Raw genomic sequence first — 13,974 nt, forward strand, 5'->3', positions numbered from 1 at the left:
AACAGTGGCGGAATACAAAAATAGCATCCTCCAACCGACTTTGATGAAGTGGGCAAAATGCGTGAATGCCAGTGTTATTGACCATGCAATATGTTTATTGTGTCATGTAACGTGATATGATATATGATTTGGTAGAAAATTAATAGATTTGTGGAGAGTGAACGAAGGTGCGGAATGTTCTGAAAATTTCTGTATCGTTAAACGAAGAGTCTCTAAGTAAACAGTGTTGAGAAGAAGTTGATTCCAGTTATAAAATGGTGTCTCCCCTAGATCACACTTTTAGTTTCAAGTTAGAGGTTGAACTTCTTCGCTTTACCCGGCAGTCACGTAGATCAGTGATGGCTCATTTTCTAGACTTCTAAATCGACATGTGCATTCCCGTTCATGGAGATCAGTGACGTAGTTTTTTTTTATACATCTCATAAGTGCGGGTAATTTTTTCATGCCTTCTCACACTGGCTTACAGGGTAAGGCGAACACGTTCGTGAATGTTTGTCATTTTCAACATGAAAACTTTATCTTATTTATTGCCATAAAAGGACAAAGAAGCATTATTAAGTTCTCTTTGAAATGTCCTTGAAGCAAAAACGCAAAAGTGCTGGAAAAGCGGCTGTTTCATTTTGGCGAGCCAATATTATTATATTCAATTCTGAGACTAAATAATTGTGTGCTGAGAACCATCTCCGAGCATATTAACGGATTCATAGCTTCTGTATAATTGCTTATTGATCGAGGCACTTTTCATCGAGGCAGTTTGATGTTTTCCTTGATCCACGAAGCGTAGTTCCCAAATTTAGAGTATACGCCATAGGAGTCATTTTTTGCACATCCATCAGGGCGCCCCCATGAGAAGGCGCCGTACACGAAGTAGCGAAGATTGCTCTCGTCTAGGAACATTAGAGGGCTTCCTCGATCGCTGCGACAAGTGTCTTTTCCACCTATTAAAAAGACAAGAATTACGACAAGGAATGACTACGACATGAATTACAGCAATCTAAACACGACTTAACCCTTTCACCACCATGGTTTGTCCCAAATCCATTGTTTTCTATGGTAAAGTTGGACCTGTATACAGGGAACTGGGGTGAAAGGGTTAAAATGCTCCCGTGTTTCAGCCTATCAAGTTCGCAGAGTTGTCTGCGAATCAAAACATTCGTTCGCTCAGACTGATAGATTTCAAAGTCCTGTCAGGTTCAATGTCACGTGCAAAAATTCCTCATGTTTCGTTAAAACCATTCCAATGATAAAGCAAACAGCAAATGTGAATTTCCATCAAATATGCAAATTACCAAATACATCACTTAACACCCATATGTGAGATTATACGTAAGAAATCTGCTCTTGGTTCATATTCTAAGAGCGTATTTTCGAAACCTCAGAAAGTATTGTCAATATTTAGACTTTGTTGGGATACCCACAGTAACTGTTACTTGGGATGGCTTTAACAGTCTAGAACACTTTTACATCAAACAAGAACTACTTACACACTATTTGAGAAAGACCAACCTTTTTTATATCCAGCACAAAACATATTGTCTGTTACTGGCCAATGATAAGCCTCTCTTACTGGCCAATGATAAGCCTCTCTGCATGTCGTCTGCTCGACAATTTCTAAGTAGGCTTCGGACAGAACATCAGTGCTGTAATGATCAGACACAGTACCCCATCCAGTTATGACTGCCAGCTCAGGCGGTGGAGGAAGAGCTCGCTCGACGTGTTCATGTAAACCGGAGTCGTTGACCAGAACAGTTTCCGATTTAGGAAGACAGATGGGACGGACGTCGTCAGTGAAATTGACCGGAGATTCTAGTCTCAAGAGGGCGATATCGGCATCTAAGTTGAGGTTGTCGTAGTCTGGGTGGCGTAGTATCTCCGAGACACCTCTCTGAGAAAACAACAAACAGATATACATCTGATAAGTAATTGACTCATTGTATGACTAAACAGGCTGAGGGCACGCTCCCTCCAGTGTTCAATCGAAAGACAAATAGTAATGATAGGACGGTGCATCTCACCACGCTCACTTTGAATATTTATTATTCCTGCTTTAACCACAGGGGCACATGAATGACCACTACATTACATAAGCATCACGTACGCAGTATGTAGTGCGCCCTCTCTTGGTGAAATTTTCATCCAGGATTTCTGCCTTGACCTCCCTCCATACTGTTGCTCTACAATTAGTCTGGTTCCCTGACCCATTTCCCCGGTAGAGGGCGTGGGGAAATATAGGGTCAGGTACCGGGTAGCCATCTTGAACAGAATTTTGTTCAAGATGGCGGAGGTTAGTCACCTGACAGAACATGCTACAACAAATATGGCTGCTACCATGAAAACGCCGGTCAAAATTCGACTGGATCAGAAGTATGTTCGAACACTGGTATCCGAACCAAAAACATTGGCACACAAGACGGGAAACATAAACTGAAAGGATTAATCCAGAAGTACGGGTAAATAGAGGTGATCGAAGGCTGGCTGTGATATCGCAGCAGTACTTGTTGCGTGTATCGAACGCGCTAGGGTCATTGAGGTCATCGCGGATTGTGGCGTGACCCAATGACCCGAGCACGTTCGATACACGCCACAAGTACTGCTGCGATATCACAGCTAATTGAAAGCAAACTTTGTTGGATTTGTGAACGACGATTGACTTCAATGGATAGAATGGTGTCCGAATTTCGTGAAAAATGCCAGGCATCATGTCGACGTTCTAAATGTATTAAGAGGTGTGCTAAATCACAGTGGCTAAATCATGGAGGTAGAAAGTCTTTCTTTCCACCTCCACGGCTTTGTGGTACAAACAAGAAGTTGGTGTCAAGTGAGCCTGAAAGTGCGAAACCCAAGAAAAATGAGAAAAAGTTACAGGTGTTACTTTCATCCAATCACAGCTTGTTTTATTTTAACCCAATAGCGTCCATGTTTACATTAGCCGGTACCTGACCCTATATTTCCCCACGCCCTCTACCGGGGAAATGGGTCAGGGAACCAGACTAGGAACCAGACTAGCTCTACAATAAGACTATCGTATAATTCGTATTGCGTGTCACAAAAAGAGGGCGCACTACATACTGCATACATCACGCCAACACTGAACCGTTGGGACTGCAGAGCAAGGCAACATAGGGTAAGAAAGAAGACAACAAGGGAAAAAAAGCCTCGTACAAAAAACAAGGTTTAACAGCATGATTCGTTATTCTTTCTCATATTTCAATGGCCATTCGTGTGCCTCTGTGCTCTAACGTTATTCGCGTAAATTGATTTTGCGCAGTTTTACACCACAAATGTTAGTACAATACACCTAAAATTTCCCTTCTTGTCAGAATAGCCAGCTGAAAGTCAAAGATAAGGAGCTACCTCTTTCATTCGAAACCCTCAAAGAGCAATCGACACATTTACATCAGTGCGTTTATTTCGTCATTAGATCTTCGCATCTCTGAACGGTCGTTTTATGAGAAGAGGAAGAGGCTGGAGATAAATGCACTTTAGTTTTGCTTATCATGCAAATGCCGATATTATCTATGGTCCATCAGTATGGACAAGTTTTTGAAAAATCGTAAATGGCCATAGTGGCTTGTAATAAGCAAGATGGACCACTTGTGTATGACATATTCTGTGAAGCGTCGCCAAACATTGATGGGTATGACAAAAAGTACATTTATGTCATGTGATCTTATTACATCACAGTTAAAGCTCTCCAGCGAAAGCAGATTGTACGTGAGCCCACCTGTTGAACGTGTTCCGTAGGTTGAGACCGCCTATGCACTCCAAAAGTAACGTTGATTGACCTCAGGGGAATGACCTGCCCGAAGGTTTCAGAGGATCGCAGACGGTTGGTCACACATTGAGCGGTTGTTATCAGCCATTCTTCGTTCAGCAGAGACCCGCCGCAGATCTTGAAAGTCTGAGTTGGGATATCCAAAAGCGCCATCCACGGCCAAGAACCTTCTGCAACTGTTCTCCCGTCTACAATGCGGTCATGGGGTCTTGTCTTGGGAGGAACGGTTGAGTTGCCACATACTGCCGGACGAACACAGGAAAGAGTAAAAAGAAAAATCACCAGCGATGCAAAATCAACGAACTTGCCTTCGTCAGATCATGTATAGAATTTAGCATAAGAATGTCAAAACATTTGTTCGTGGTTTATGAAATGACCAAAGCTCTCATTGATACTCGTCTTTGATCACTAATCTGCCTATCTTACCGAGCCTTTGCGTTGCATCGTAAAAGTACACATGGATATAATGAAAGCAAAACAAGTTTGCCTTGGGGTATTATGCACCTCGCAGGTGAAAGACTTAAACTTTGCTCAACTTTTCCTTAAGGAATCTTTCAACTATTTTCTATAAAAATCAAGGATAAAAATAAGGGGTACCAAATTTTGGTACTAGAGAAGGAAATAACCTGAGATTTACCGATATTTGAAATTCAAAATGGCTGCCATCCCTGTGTTAGCTCTATGGAGAAAAATAAAATTTTCGAATTTTGAAAAACTAAGCCGGTAAAAAGTTTCCTTATACCACGAGCTTTAAAATGAACCCCCGCAAGTGGTAGATAAGAAGAGAATTGCAAAAGTTTTAGAGTCCAACTTTGTGTCCCCGAGGTGGGTTCTATCTTAACACTACCGTACATATTGGATTGCTCTTTCGCATCTAGCGACCCGTTATGACTTTCAGTTGCTCACTGCGTGGCGACAGTATAGCTGCCGACCTTGTCTCATCCCCCCTCCCATTGTTTCTCCAATGGCCGGTCATCGCCGAAAGTTTATCTACAAATAGACAAGCCATTTGCCTGCCATGTTAATTTACTAACGACATCCTCACTCCTGGCCGGGATAAATAGGAAAGAAAGTGAGCATGAAAGTGAATCCATGTCGACAGACCTAACAGCTGAACAGATGACGTCATTCTTATCATACTTTGTGTTTCTATCTTCAGTTGTAGGCCCTAATGGTGAACTTGGAAAAGTGCGAAAATCCATTATGCTTCATCAACTATGCGAAGCACTGCCGTCCCGGTCAAATTAATACAACGCTGCATGAGTTGCCTATAATGGAGCTGTAGTGCTAATGATTTTGTACTCACTCGGTTCGCAGTGCGGTCTGCTATTAGACCACAGTCCGTCAGTTTCGCAGAATCTCACGCTTGATCCGACTATCTCGTAATAATCATCGCACGTGTAGACGACAGCATTAGTGTACGTGAAGTTGTCGTTGGTGGTTGTAAAGTGACCATTGTCAATGTCCTCGGGACGACCACAGTCCTTAACTGTGAGGAAATAAGGGAATCATTGTTGATTAGTCACCCCGTCAATTTCAGATCGATGAAGTTTTACAAAAAATCGATTTTGAAGTTTACATGTATTGCATCTGCATGGAGGGACAGCGCCCAGTCTTCATACATGGAGATGTCAAAGGCGACCAGCGGCAAAATAGCAAACAACAGGTAAAGATGGAAACATCACCATCTCTGATTCACTGGGATTGGGAATGTGAACAAAAGTGTTCACTAAACGAGTCAAGTTTACAGAACTATACTTTCCTCGAGCTCACCCACCGAATGCAGCACAAAGATTACGCTGTACTTACTTTTGCAGTACGGTTGAACGCCTGACCACGTTCCATTCAGGGTGCAAAATATAGACTTGGGTCCAACCAGGTAGTATCCAGGATTACAAGTGAACCAAACACTCTGCTTTAATGGGCCATACCGTACGGCCATCTCGCCGTAGACGGGCGCCTCAGGCAGTGGGCAGGGTGGACCTTGAAAAGAGAATGAGTCGGCACGGCGTAAAAACTTATCCATTTGTCGATTTGTCAAGCAGATAAATTCTTATCATACTTTGTGTTTCTATCTTCAGTTGTAATGGTGAACTTTGAGAAGTGCTAAAATCCATAATGTTTCATCAACTATGTGAAACACTGCCGACCGGTTTATTAATACAACGCTACATGAGTTGCTTATAATGCAAGGTAGTGCTAATGATTTTGTACTCACTCGGTTCGCAGTGCGGTCTGCTATCAGACCACAGTCCATCAGTTTCGCAGAATCTCACGCTTGATCCGACTATCTCGTAATAATCATCGCACGAGTAGACGACAGCATTAGTGTACGTGAAGTTGTCGTTGGTGGTTGTAAAGCGACCATTGTCAATGTCCTCGGGACGACCACAGTCCACAACTGTGAGGCAATAAGGGAATCAGTGTTGATTAGTTAACCCCGTCAATCTCAGATTGATGAAGTTTTACAAAAAATCGATTTTGAAGTTTACATGTATTGCATCTGCATGCAGGGACAGCGCTCAGTCTTCATACATGGAGATGTCAAAGGCGACCAGCGGCAAAGGTGAACAGAAAACAACAGGTAAAGATGGAAACATCACTATCTCTGATTCACTGGGATTGGGAATGTGAACAGAAAGTGTTCACTCAACGAGTCAAGTTTACATAATTTACCTTCCTCGAGCCCACCCACCGAATGCAGCTCAAAGATTACGCTGTACTTACTTTTGCAGTACGGTTGAACGCCTGACCACGTTCCATTCAGGGTGCAAAATATAGACTCGGGTCCAACCAGGTAGTATCCAGGATTACAAGTGAACCAAACACTCTGCTTTAATGGGCCATACCGTACGGCCATCTCGCCGTAGACGGGCGCCTCAAGCGGTAGGCATGGCGGACCTTGAAAAGAGAATGAGTTGGCACATCGTAAAAACTGATACATAGTCGATTTGTCATGCAGATAAATTTATTTTACACCATAAACTATTTTACTGTTTGTATCTTCCTGTATCGTCTTTTTTATAATGTTACATATTTAAATTATCAATACGACTCTTGTCCACTGTTCTACACTCTCTCACAGAGCCCCTCTTGAAGGTACGCTATGGGTTGTATCCGGTCCTAAACGAAGAGGTCAAGCGCAGTCTTGCCCAAAGGAGCGGGCTGAGCGATCTGCAGATTTACATACTAAACACAATTGGAACTAATGTGGGATAATTGGATAGTGAAGTAATGTCGATTTGATCTGCAAATGTAAGCTCATCTGCTTTTCTTTTTAAGTAATTATACACTTGTTTTGTGAGTAATTTATAATATTGCAACATTCAGCTATAGGGCACCTATCACTTTTGAGAAATTTGAAAAATATGAAGATCCAATTATTCAAAATTAGTTCCAATCGTGTTACTAGTAATCAGAACCTAATCCAGTCAGGCCGTTGAGGGCGCATGAACGTTTGGGATTTCGAGCTATAACTGCTAGCTGCTGCGTAGCTCGCAGGGGATTATTCAAGTCCAAAGAATAACCACTTCTAAAAGGCGGACTGGTAACGTGAATGCAGATAATTGCTTGACACCGTGGATTTTCGTTGAGATTTGGCATTAATCAATCAAATGCAGTTACCGAAGTAAAGATTTGAACTTTTGAAGGTATTTTCGACCGAATGATGTTACTTTTTTGGGGGTGAATGTTTTAGTTTGTCGGTTTTGGACTTCTCACCGATTTGTGGTGTCAAACCGTCCATTCTTTTGGCTACTACTGAGGTTCGGCCTTAGGCCTTCCACTCCCGGCCTGTGGCCTTTAACCCGCAGGTGTTATGTGGACCGGGTAGTTTTAATGTAGAGTTAGGCTACATTCCTACGTTCTGATACGTAGACTACCAGGAATGTAGCCCAACTCTACACTAAAACTACCCGTTCCACATAACGCCCGTGGGATCAACCTAACAAAACGAAACGAAATTTGAAAATTTCACAAGATGTAGATGCCGTATTTTTTTTTGTTTGTTTGTTTGTTTGTTTCATGTCTAATATCGAGCTTTACATCAGAGCCGCCTATAGGCGCAGCACGATGGCCATGTACGTTGAGCTGGCAAACTTCCCGTGAAAAATGCATGTTTAAACCGGTGAAGGAGCAAATGGAGATATTCTCGGAAAAATTTGATCAGTGGAAATTGGAAAAAGAAAATAAAGGCAAATTAAAAATGCACATTGTATGAAGCTGTTAGTTTATCTTTTACCTGTTGCATGATACATAGCGCGAAATCCTCGAAATTCTTCGGAAGCGTCGGAATGGAACATAACTTTCATCGTGTTACCCGTCGATCGGATGACAGCCGGCAGGTTATTTTCCTCAGATTCTCCACAGAAGGGCCCGTACACTTGATTGCCACTGAGAATCTATCACAAGTGAAAATAATGGAAAGTCAAAGTGATGTCGGCTAGAGAATGATGACATGTAATATGCACTGTTCTATCATTTTGACTTAGAGTTCAATAGTAGTTCCGTTCGAAGAAACAAAAGACTTCCATGGCCCCCATGTCACATTGTACGTGCAGATGATGCAAAATGAATAAGCTGAAATCGAAAACACTTTTTCTGGAACTGAAGCAGTCCATGGCATCTCAAATTTCAACTATTGAAATAACTGAAACAGGTATATTTTCACATTTTTCACCAAAAAAATAAGAAAGTATTTCGCAGATTTCACCATTGCTTGCACGTACCAAAACGCAAAACATGCCTAGGAATCTGTAAGCTACATTTGAAAACTGTTGGACTAGCATATCCCGAACGGTAGCCTATGTGACAAAAAAGAAAACCTGCCTTAGCATTAATTTGCATGCGCAAATGTCATAATAATTTTCACAAGTCAAAATTGAACCACCCTTTTGGAAGCTTTCAATACCTTTGAAAGCAGTTATACCAGCAGTTATACCAGCAGTTATACCACAAAAAATGTAAATTTGACAAAAACTGACAAAAGTAGACTCGATATTTACATATTCAAATTTCTTCATTATTTGGATATACGTTAATCAGGTCATCCTAAAATGACCTACAATCCAAATCAAGACCTATCAGACAAATGTTTCCTGAAGAGAAAACCTTTGACAACAAATAACAAAAGCAATGTAATTCTCAAAAATACAAGTACGCAAACAGAATGCTCATTTGAACAAATATTGAGTGCATTGTCCCTACCAGCATATGTACCAATTATCAAAGAAATAACTGTCATTAAGGGATATTTTAAAATTAATGAAAAGTCATGATTATATATTTTTCTTCTTAATTCTGCAAGCTACATCTACGAGATTCCATTCACTCCTAGAAGATTATTCAATATTTCCTCAAACCAAAGCTTGTTACATTTGGTACAAAACTACTTTTTAGTTGTGAGCGCCAATATTATGGTTTGAAGACGGGTGGAAGGACGAGGAGACAGAGACAGTGATGGCATTGGCCTCCTAGTGTGCCTTCGGCCTTCTTTCGAAATATTCCTTATACCGAAACCTTGTTAAATTTGGCATAATACTTTTTGGGTTATGAGCGCAACAAATATAGTCTGCAGAGGGACGGTCGGACAGACGGACAACTGACAGACTGACTTACAGACACAGACTGACAGAGTGGTGACATTGGCCCCTTGACTGCCTCTGACACGCGGGGGTCAATAAGCCTTGAAAACATTTGAAAACATTTGAAGTTTCTGTCAACATGATTCTCATTTCAGCAAGTACAGGTACGAATAATGGTACTTCTTGTTGAACGTGAGAAATGTCTATTTAAACTCTGATGCTCTGTTTTTATGTCACGTTTCTTTATGGTTTCAAGACAAACGTTATCACGATTTCAGCTCAACCACTAATGGTAGGCCTTTTCCTGACATAGGCCCGACTTGCAAAGCCCAAAACTTATGTTTTATAATGTGAGGATATACTGTTGATACACTACGTGCGAGCAGGCGATTCAAAAAATGATGCCTTCTTCATAACAAATCACCAACAAACAGCCGTTCTTTTGATATGCGACTGAAGTTCCAAGCAGCACTGACTACATATTAAACTGGCTCAGGCACAAAAGTTTGTAAGCCATTGCCGACAAGCTTCAGAATTCACTATTGGAATCAGAATGAACGTTGTCGAAAGCGGTACATCTGTTGTGGAGTGTGGTATCGTTCAGATATAACCAGATGTCGCAGAACTTGCCTAATTAATGGATGAGTGCGCTGTTCTGTTAAAATACAATAATTACGTTTTGCCTATTTAGGCAAAAATTCTTAATGTTTACGGGTACATAAAGATTCGGGGACAATATGCGACACAAAGCACCAATCAAATGCATTGAATCAATATTCTATCTCCATGTTATAATCAAGATGTGAACTTTTACGTTTTAAAGTGGTTTTCGCTATTGCTAGAACACCAAAAATATAAAAGATGATTTTGCATATGAAGCAGACGACGTAACATGGTATTTCTACGCTAAACATTCTGAAACATGTTAAAGAGTTTACGCTGCTATTTAAAAAATATCTATGTTTTGAAGCATTTAATATCTTCTAATTCAGAATTTTCCTTGTACACTCAACACCCGTAGTTTCGTCATCAACCTTATGTACTACTTCAAAAGTCCGTTTTACCCCTCACATACCATTATTTAGTCATAACCGTCGTCAGCTGTCAGCCCAGCTATAAGAACTATATGCATTGGCGATCTTAAAGGTATACTGTCACCTGTTCCAATTTTGACACAGTTACTATGGAAAGAAAAAATCTAACCAATCATAGAACTTAAGCGGGTGGTCGCTTTTTTAAAACAGCGCCCTCACATGGGCATTTTTTGAATACCAAGGAACGCCCCTTTGGCCTTATATGGGCATATTTAGATTACAGGTGACTGTATACCTTTAAGACATTGTTTATAATATGTGATTATACCTTGACGAAGTCATACGGGCAAACCACATCCGGGTGTATTTCAACGTCAAAATCGTCGAAAACCAAGTGGATGAAAAGGCCCTCTTGGACCATTATTGTCCAGTCACAGTCGGAGTTCTTTGGATATCGACCGGGGTAATCAGGAGTTTCGAACGCGCCACTGGGATCGTTGAACACGAGATTGGCACATTCAACTGCGAACAAAACGGATGGGAACATGGGCAGGATAAATCGATAAATATATAGAAGCATTACAAATCGGGCAACTAGAATTCAATTGGAGCAAAGCGTCGTGTGACTGTATTCTTATGAAGCAATTTAATCTCTCTCTCTCTCTCTCTCTCTCTCTCTCTCTCTCTCTCTCTCTCTCTCTCTCTCTCCAGGTGCAGCCAACGAACAATGCACTTTTAAAAAGGTCCTTACTATGATAAGATATATTGTGCATGACAAATAATGTGAACTGACTAATTTTAAGTCAAGAGGGTAATTAATTAGCTGTTCATAATTTGCCCTCCCACAGAAAATTTTTCGACTTGCCCTCCCACACTCAAACTTCATTTTTACCCACTCCCCACTTATTTTTGCCTGTTTCCCCTCCCCACTGTGAATTTTTGAAGCTCCCTCGCCCTGTAGCGAAACAAAACTTGCCAATTTTCCCTGCCTTGGAAACAATTCCCCTCAAAAAGTTTTTCGCCAAGCCCTGTCCCCAGGAAAATCAACCGATATCCGCCCTGCCCTACAAAAAAAAAAACTAAAATTTGCTCCCCTACCACCTAAAAACATGTCCCCTGCCCTAGCAAAATTAAAATTTCCCCTGCCCTCAAAAATTGCTCCTGGAATAGCTTTTTCGATGAATAGCTCCGTTGGCTGCACCTGTCTCTCTCTCTCTCTCTCTCTCTCTCTCTCTCTCTCTCTCTCTCTCTCTCTCTCTCTCTCTCTCTCTCTCTCTCTCTCTTACTTCCGTAACGTACAGACCAGGGCTCTTTCCCACTCTGCTCGATGCCCCATTCTGTAACTATATGCATATCAACCACAGAATTCAAAGTATCTTTAACGGACCTGTGCAGATCTTTCTGTCTGTATCCAGGACATATTCAGGACGACAGGAACAATAAAACCCACCAATGATATTGTGACAATAATGATCGCAGCCACCATTGTCATTAAGACATTCATCAGATATCTGAAAGATATAAGTTATGAAATATTAAGAAGTCGGCTCAGAGGTCGACATCTTCAATTGGGTAGAAATCGATGCTCGTCTGGTCTGAGAGTGCTTTGGAGGGTGAATTACACAAAGTATATCTCCAAAGATAATTTTGAATTAATCTGCTTTGCAGTCTTCAATCTTGCGACAAAATATGAACTATTGCAGAAGCCACAGCAGAAATAAATGTCCTCAAAATATTTCGGCCTGACATGTTCCCACACGTAACCTCACACTCAAACAAGTTATCAGTACATTATCTGAAGTGTCCCTGGACCTTTACTCTTCAAACGCTGACTCGAACGGCTTGCTAATCGATTACTTATTTGCACCTGATCTTATCGTGTTTGTTGCTATGGCAATCATAAATATGAAACAATATACGGGTCATAATATTGAGTACGCAGTGCATTTAATCAATAAGATATTGTATCTTAATGCTTTGCATAATATTGTATTTTTTATTGTATTCTTGTACATTGTGTTGCATTTCATTGCGCCTGTTCCATTACATGGTTATGCATTTTGCTTTGATGTGCTGCATCGTACTATATTACGATATGATATGATATGATATGATATGATATGATATGATATGATATGATATGATATGATATGATATGATATATGATATGATATGATATGATATGATATGATATGATATGATATGATATGATATGATATGATATGATATGATATGATATATGATATGATATGATGTGATGTGAGGTGATGTGATGTGATGTGATATGATTTTATATGATGTATTACATAAAATTACATTTTATCATTTAATATCACATCATGTTATTTCATATTATATAATATCACATTGCATACAATCATCATATCAAATGAAGTCTAATGTCACCTTCAGAAAAGTAATGAGCATGGAATCCAATATTTTGGTCGGGATTAGAAAAGTCCGTGCGGAAGGTCACTCTCATTTGATTGTTCGGCGATCTAACCATGGTACTTTCTGGGAAGTACGAAAACCCTTTCCCGCCACAAAATTGATAGAGTTCTTCGTCATTGGCTGATATCTGTTAAAAAAAATAATTTTTGGGTAAATCTAACAGCGCTTTGCGTATACCATTAATCTCTGCTAACATATTGCTCTATTATGCAAGGCATTGTGACAAGAGACCATTTTCGGGAATCCGAACGAGAGTCTCGAATTTAGCACGAGAATTCATCAAAACGAGGCTGAGGTTGAATGGTCTGACTCCCTGAACCATTTCTATGAGTCGGATTTCCAGCGCAGCGCAGCCGGCGGTAGCAATGGGTCAGAGGACTAGACTATCAGGGAACCAGACAAGAAGAACTGTGTTCAACGTCAGCCTAGTTTTCGCGTATCTCGCAAGGAGCTCGAAAAGCGACTATTACTAGGTGGAAACGATATCGAGCCTATCTCTACAATTTCACAAATTAAGAATGTCATCGGAAATCCGACTCTGGAAAGATCCCTTGAGAAAACATGATTGTGTTCGAAGGGACCACGGGAACAGTTTTCTTCGGGAGCCCTGATGAACGTTATGAAATGCAAACATTTTATTGAAATTGCAAACTTTTGTTAATTTTCAGTCATATCGCATTCATATCGGTGGTCGCAACATGGGGGATCTTTGCCTTTTGGGAAAACTATGACAATCTGTTATGGCTGCTTGAAGGGCCACCAGCTGCAACTTTTAATAACTTTGAGTAACTACTTTTGTGTAGTATGACGACTGAAAATTCTTGTTCTACTTGCAGAACATTCTGAAATATCCACAGTTCATCCTGACAACACACCATCGACACGTGCAGAATGCATAGTTATTGTTTCCATTCGAATTTCCTGACCAGAGTTCAATGTCGACGGTAACAACGTAATGCTGGCTTGACAAGTTGAATAACGCATATCACAAAATACGTTTAGGAGAAGAACATGAAATTGCAGTAGACAATAAAAACAAAACTGATGGGAAAAATCAAAATTTGCAGCTACTGGCCCTGTAAGGTAGTATGCATCTCGAAAATGAAAGACTTAAACTTTTGCTCTAACTTTC

At 40.6% G+C, this 13,974-nt stretch overlaps 1 protein-coding gene across 1 annotated transcript in view; it reads right to left on the reverse strand.

Moving 5' to 3' along the window:
• Positions 1–491: 491 nt before the first annotated feature.
• Positions 492–13,974, reverse strand: part of LOC139137092 (mannan-binding lectin serine protease 1-like) — a 35,098-nt gene continuing 21,615 nt past the window's right edge. Inside the window, exons 3-13 of the mRNA XM_070705057.1 lie at positions 12,798–12,969; positions 11,779–11,902; positions 10,720–10,913; positions 8,016–8,175; positions 6,503–6,676; positions 5,994–6,176; positions 5,585–5,758; positions 5,082–5,264; positions 3,725–4,017; positions 1,507–1,885; positions 492–938 (exon numbers count right to left, since the gene is read on the reverse strand). Of these exons, the coding sequence (XP_070561158.1) occupies positions 742–938; positions 1,507–1,885; positions 3,725–4,017; positions 5,082–5,264; positions 5,585–5,758; positions 5,994–6,176; positions 6,503–6,676; positions 8,016–8,175; positions 10,720–10,913; positions 11,779–11,902; positions 12,798–12,818 (2,082 nt within the window). The 5' untranslated portion in view covers positions 12,819–12,969 and the 3' untranslated portion in view covers positions 492–741. The remainder of the gene's footprint in view (positions 939–1,506; positions 1,886–3,724; positions 4,018–5,081; positions 5,265–5,584; positions 5,759–5,993; positions 6,177–6,502; positions 6,677–8,015; positions 8,176–10,719; positions 10,914–11,778; positions 11,903–12,797; positions 12,970–13,974) is intronic.

Source organism: Ptychodera flava, chromosome 7 (assembly GCF_041260155.1).
Source record: "Ptychodera flava strain L36383 chromosome 7, AS_Pfla_20210202, whole genome shotgun sequence".
Taxonomy (NCBI): Eukaryota; Metazoa; Hemichordata; class Enteropneusta; family Ptychoderidae; genus Ptychodera; species Ptychodera flava.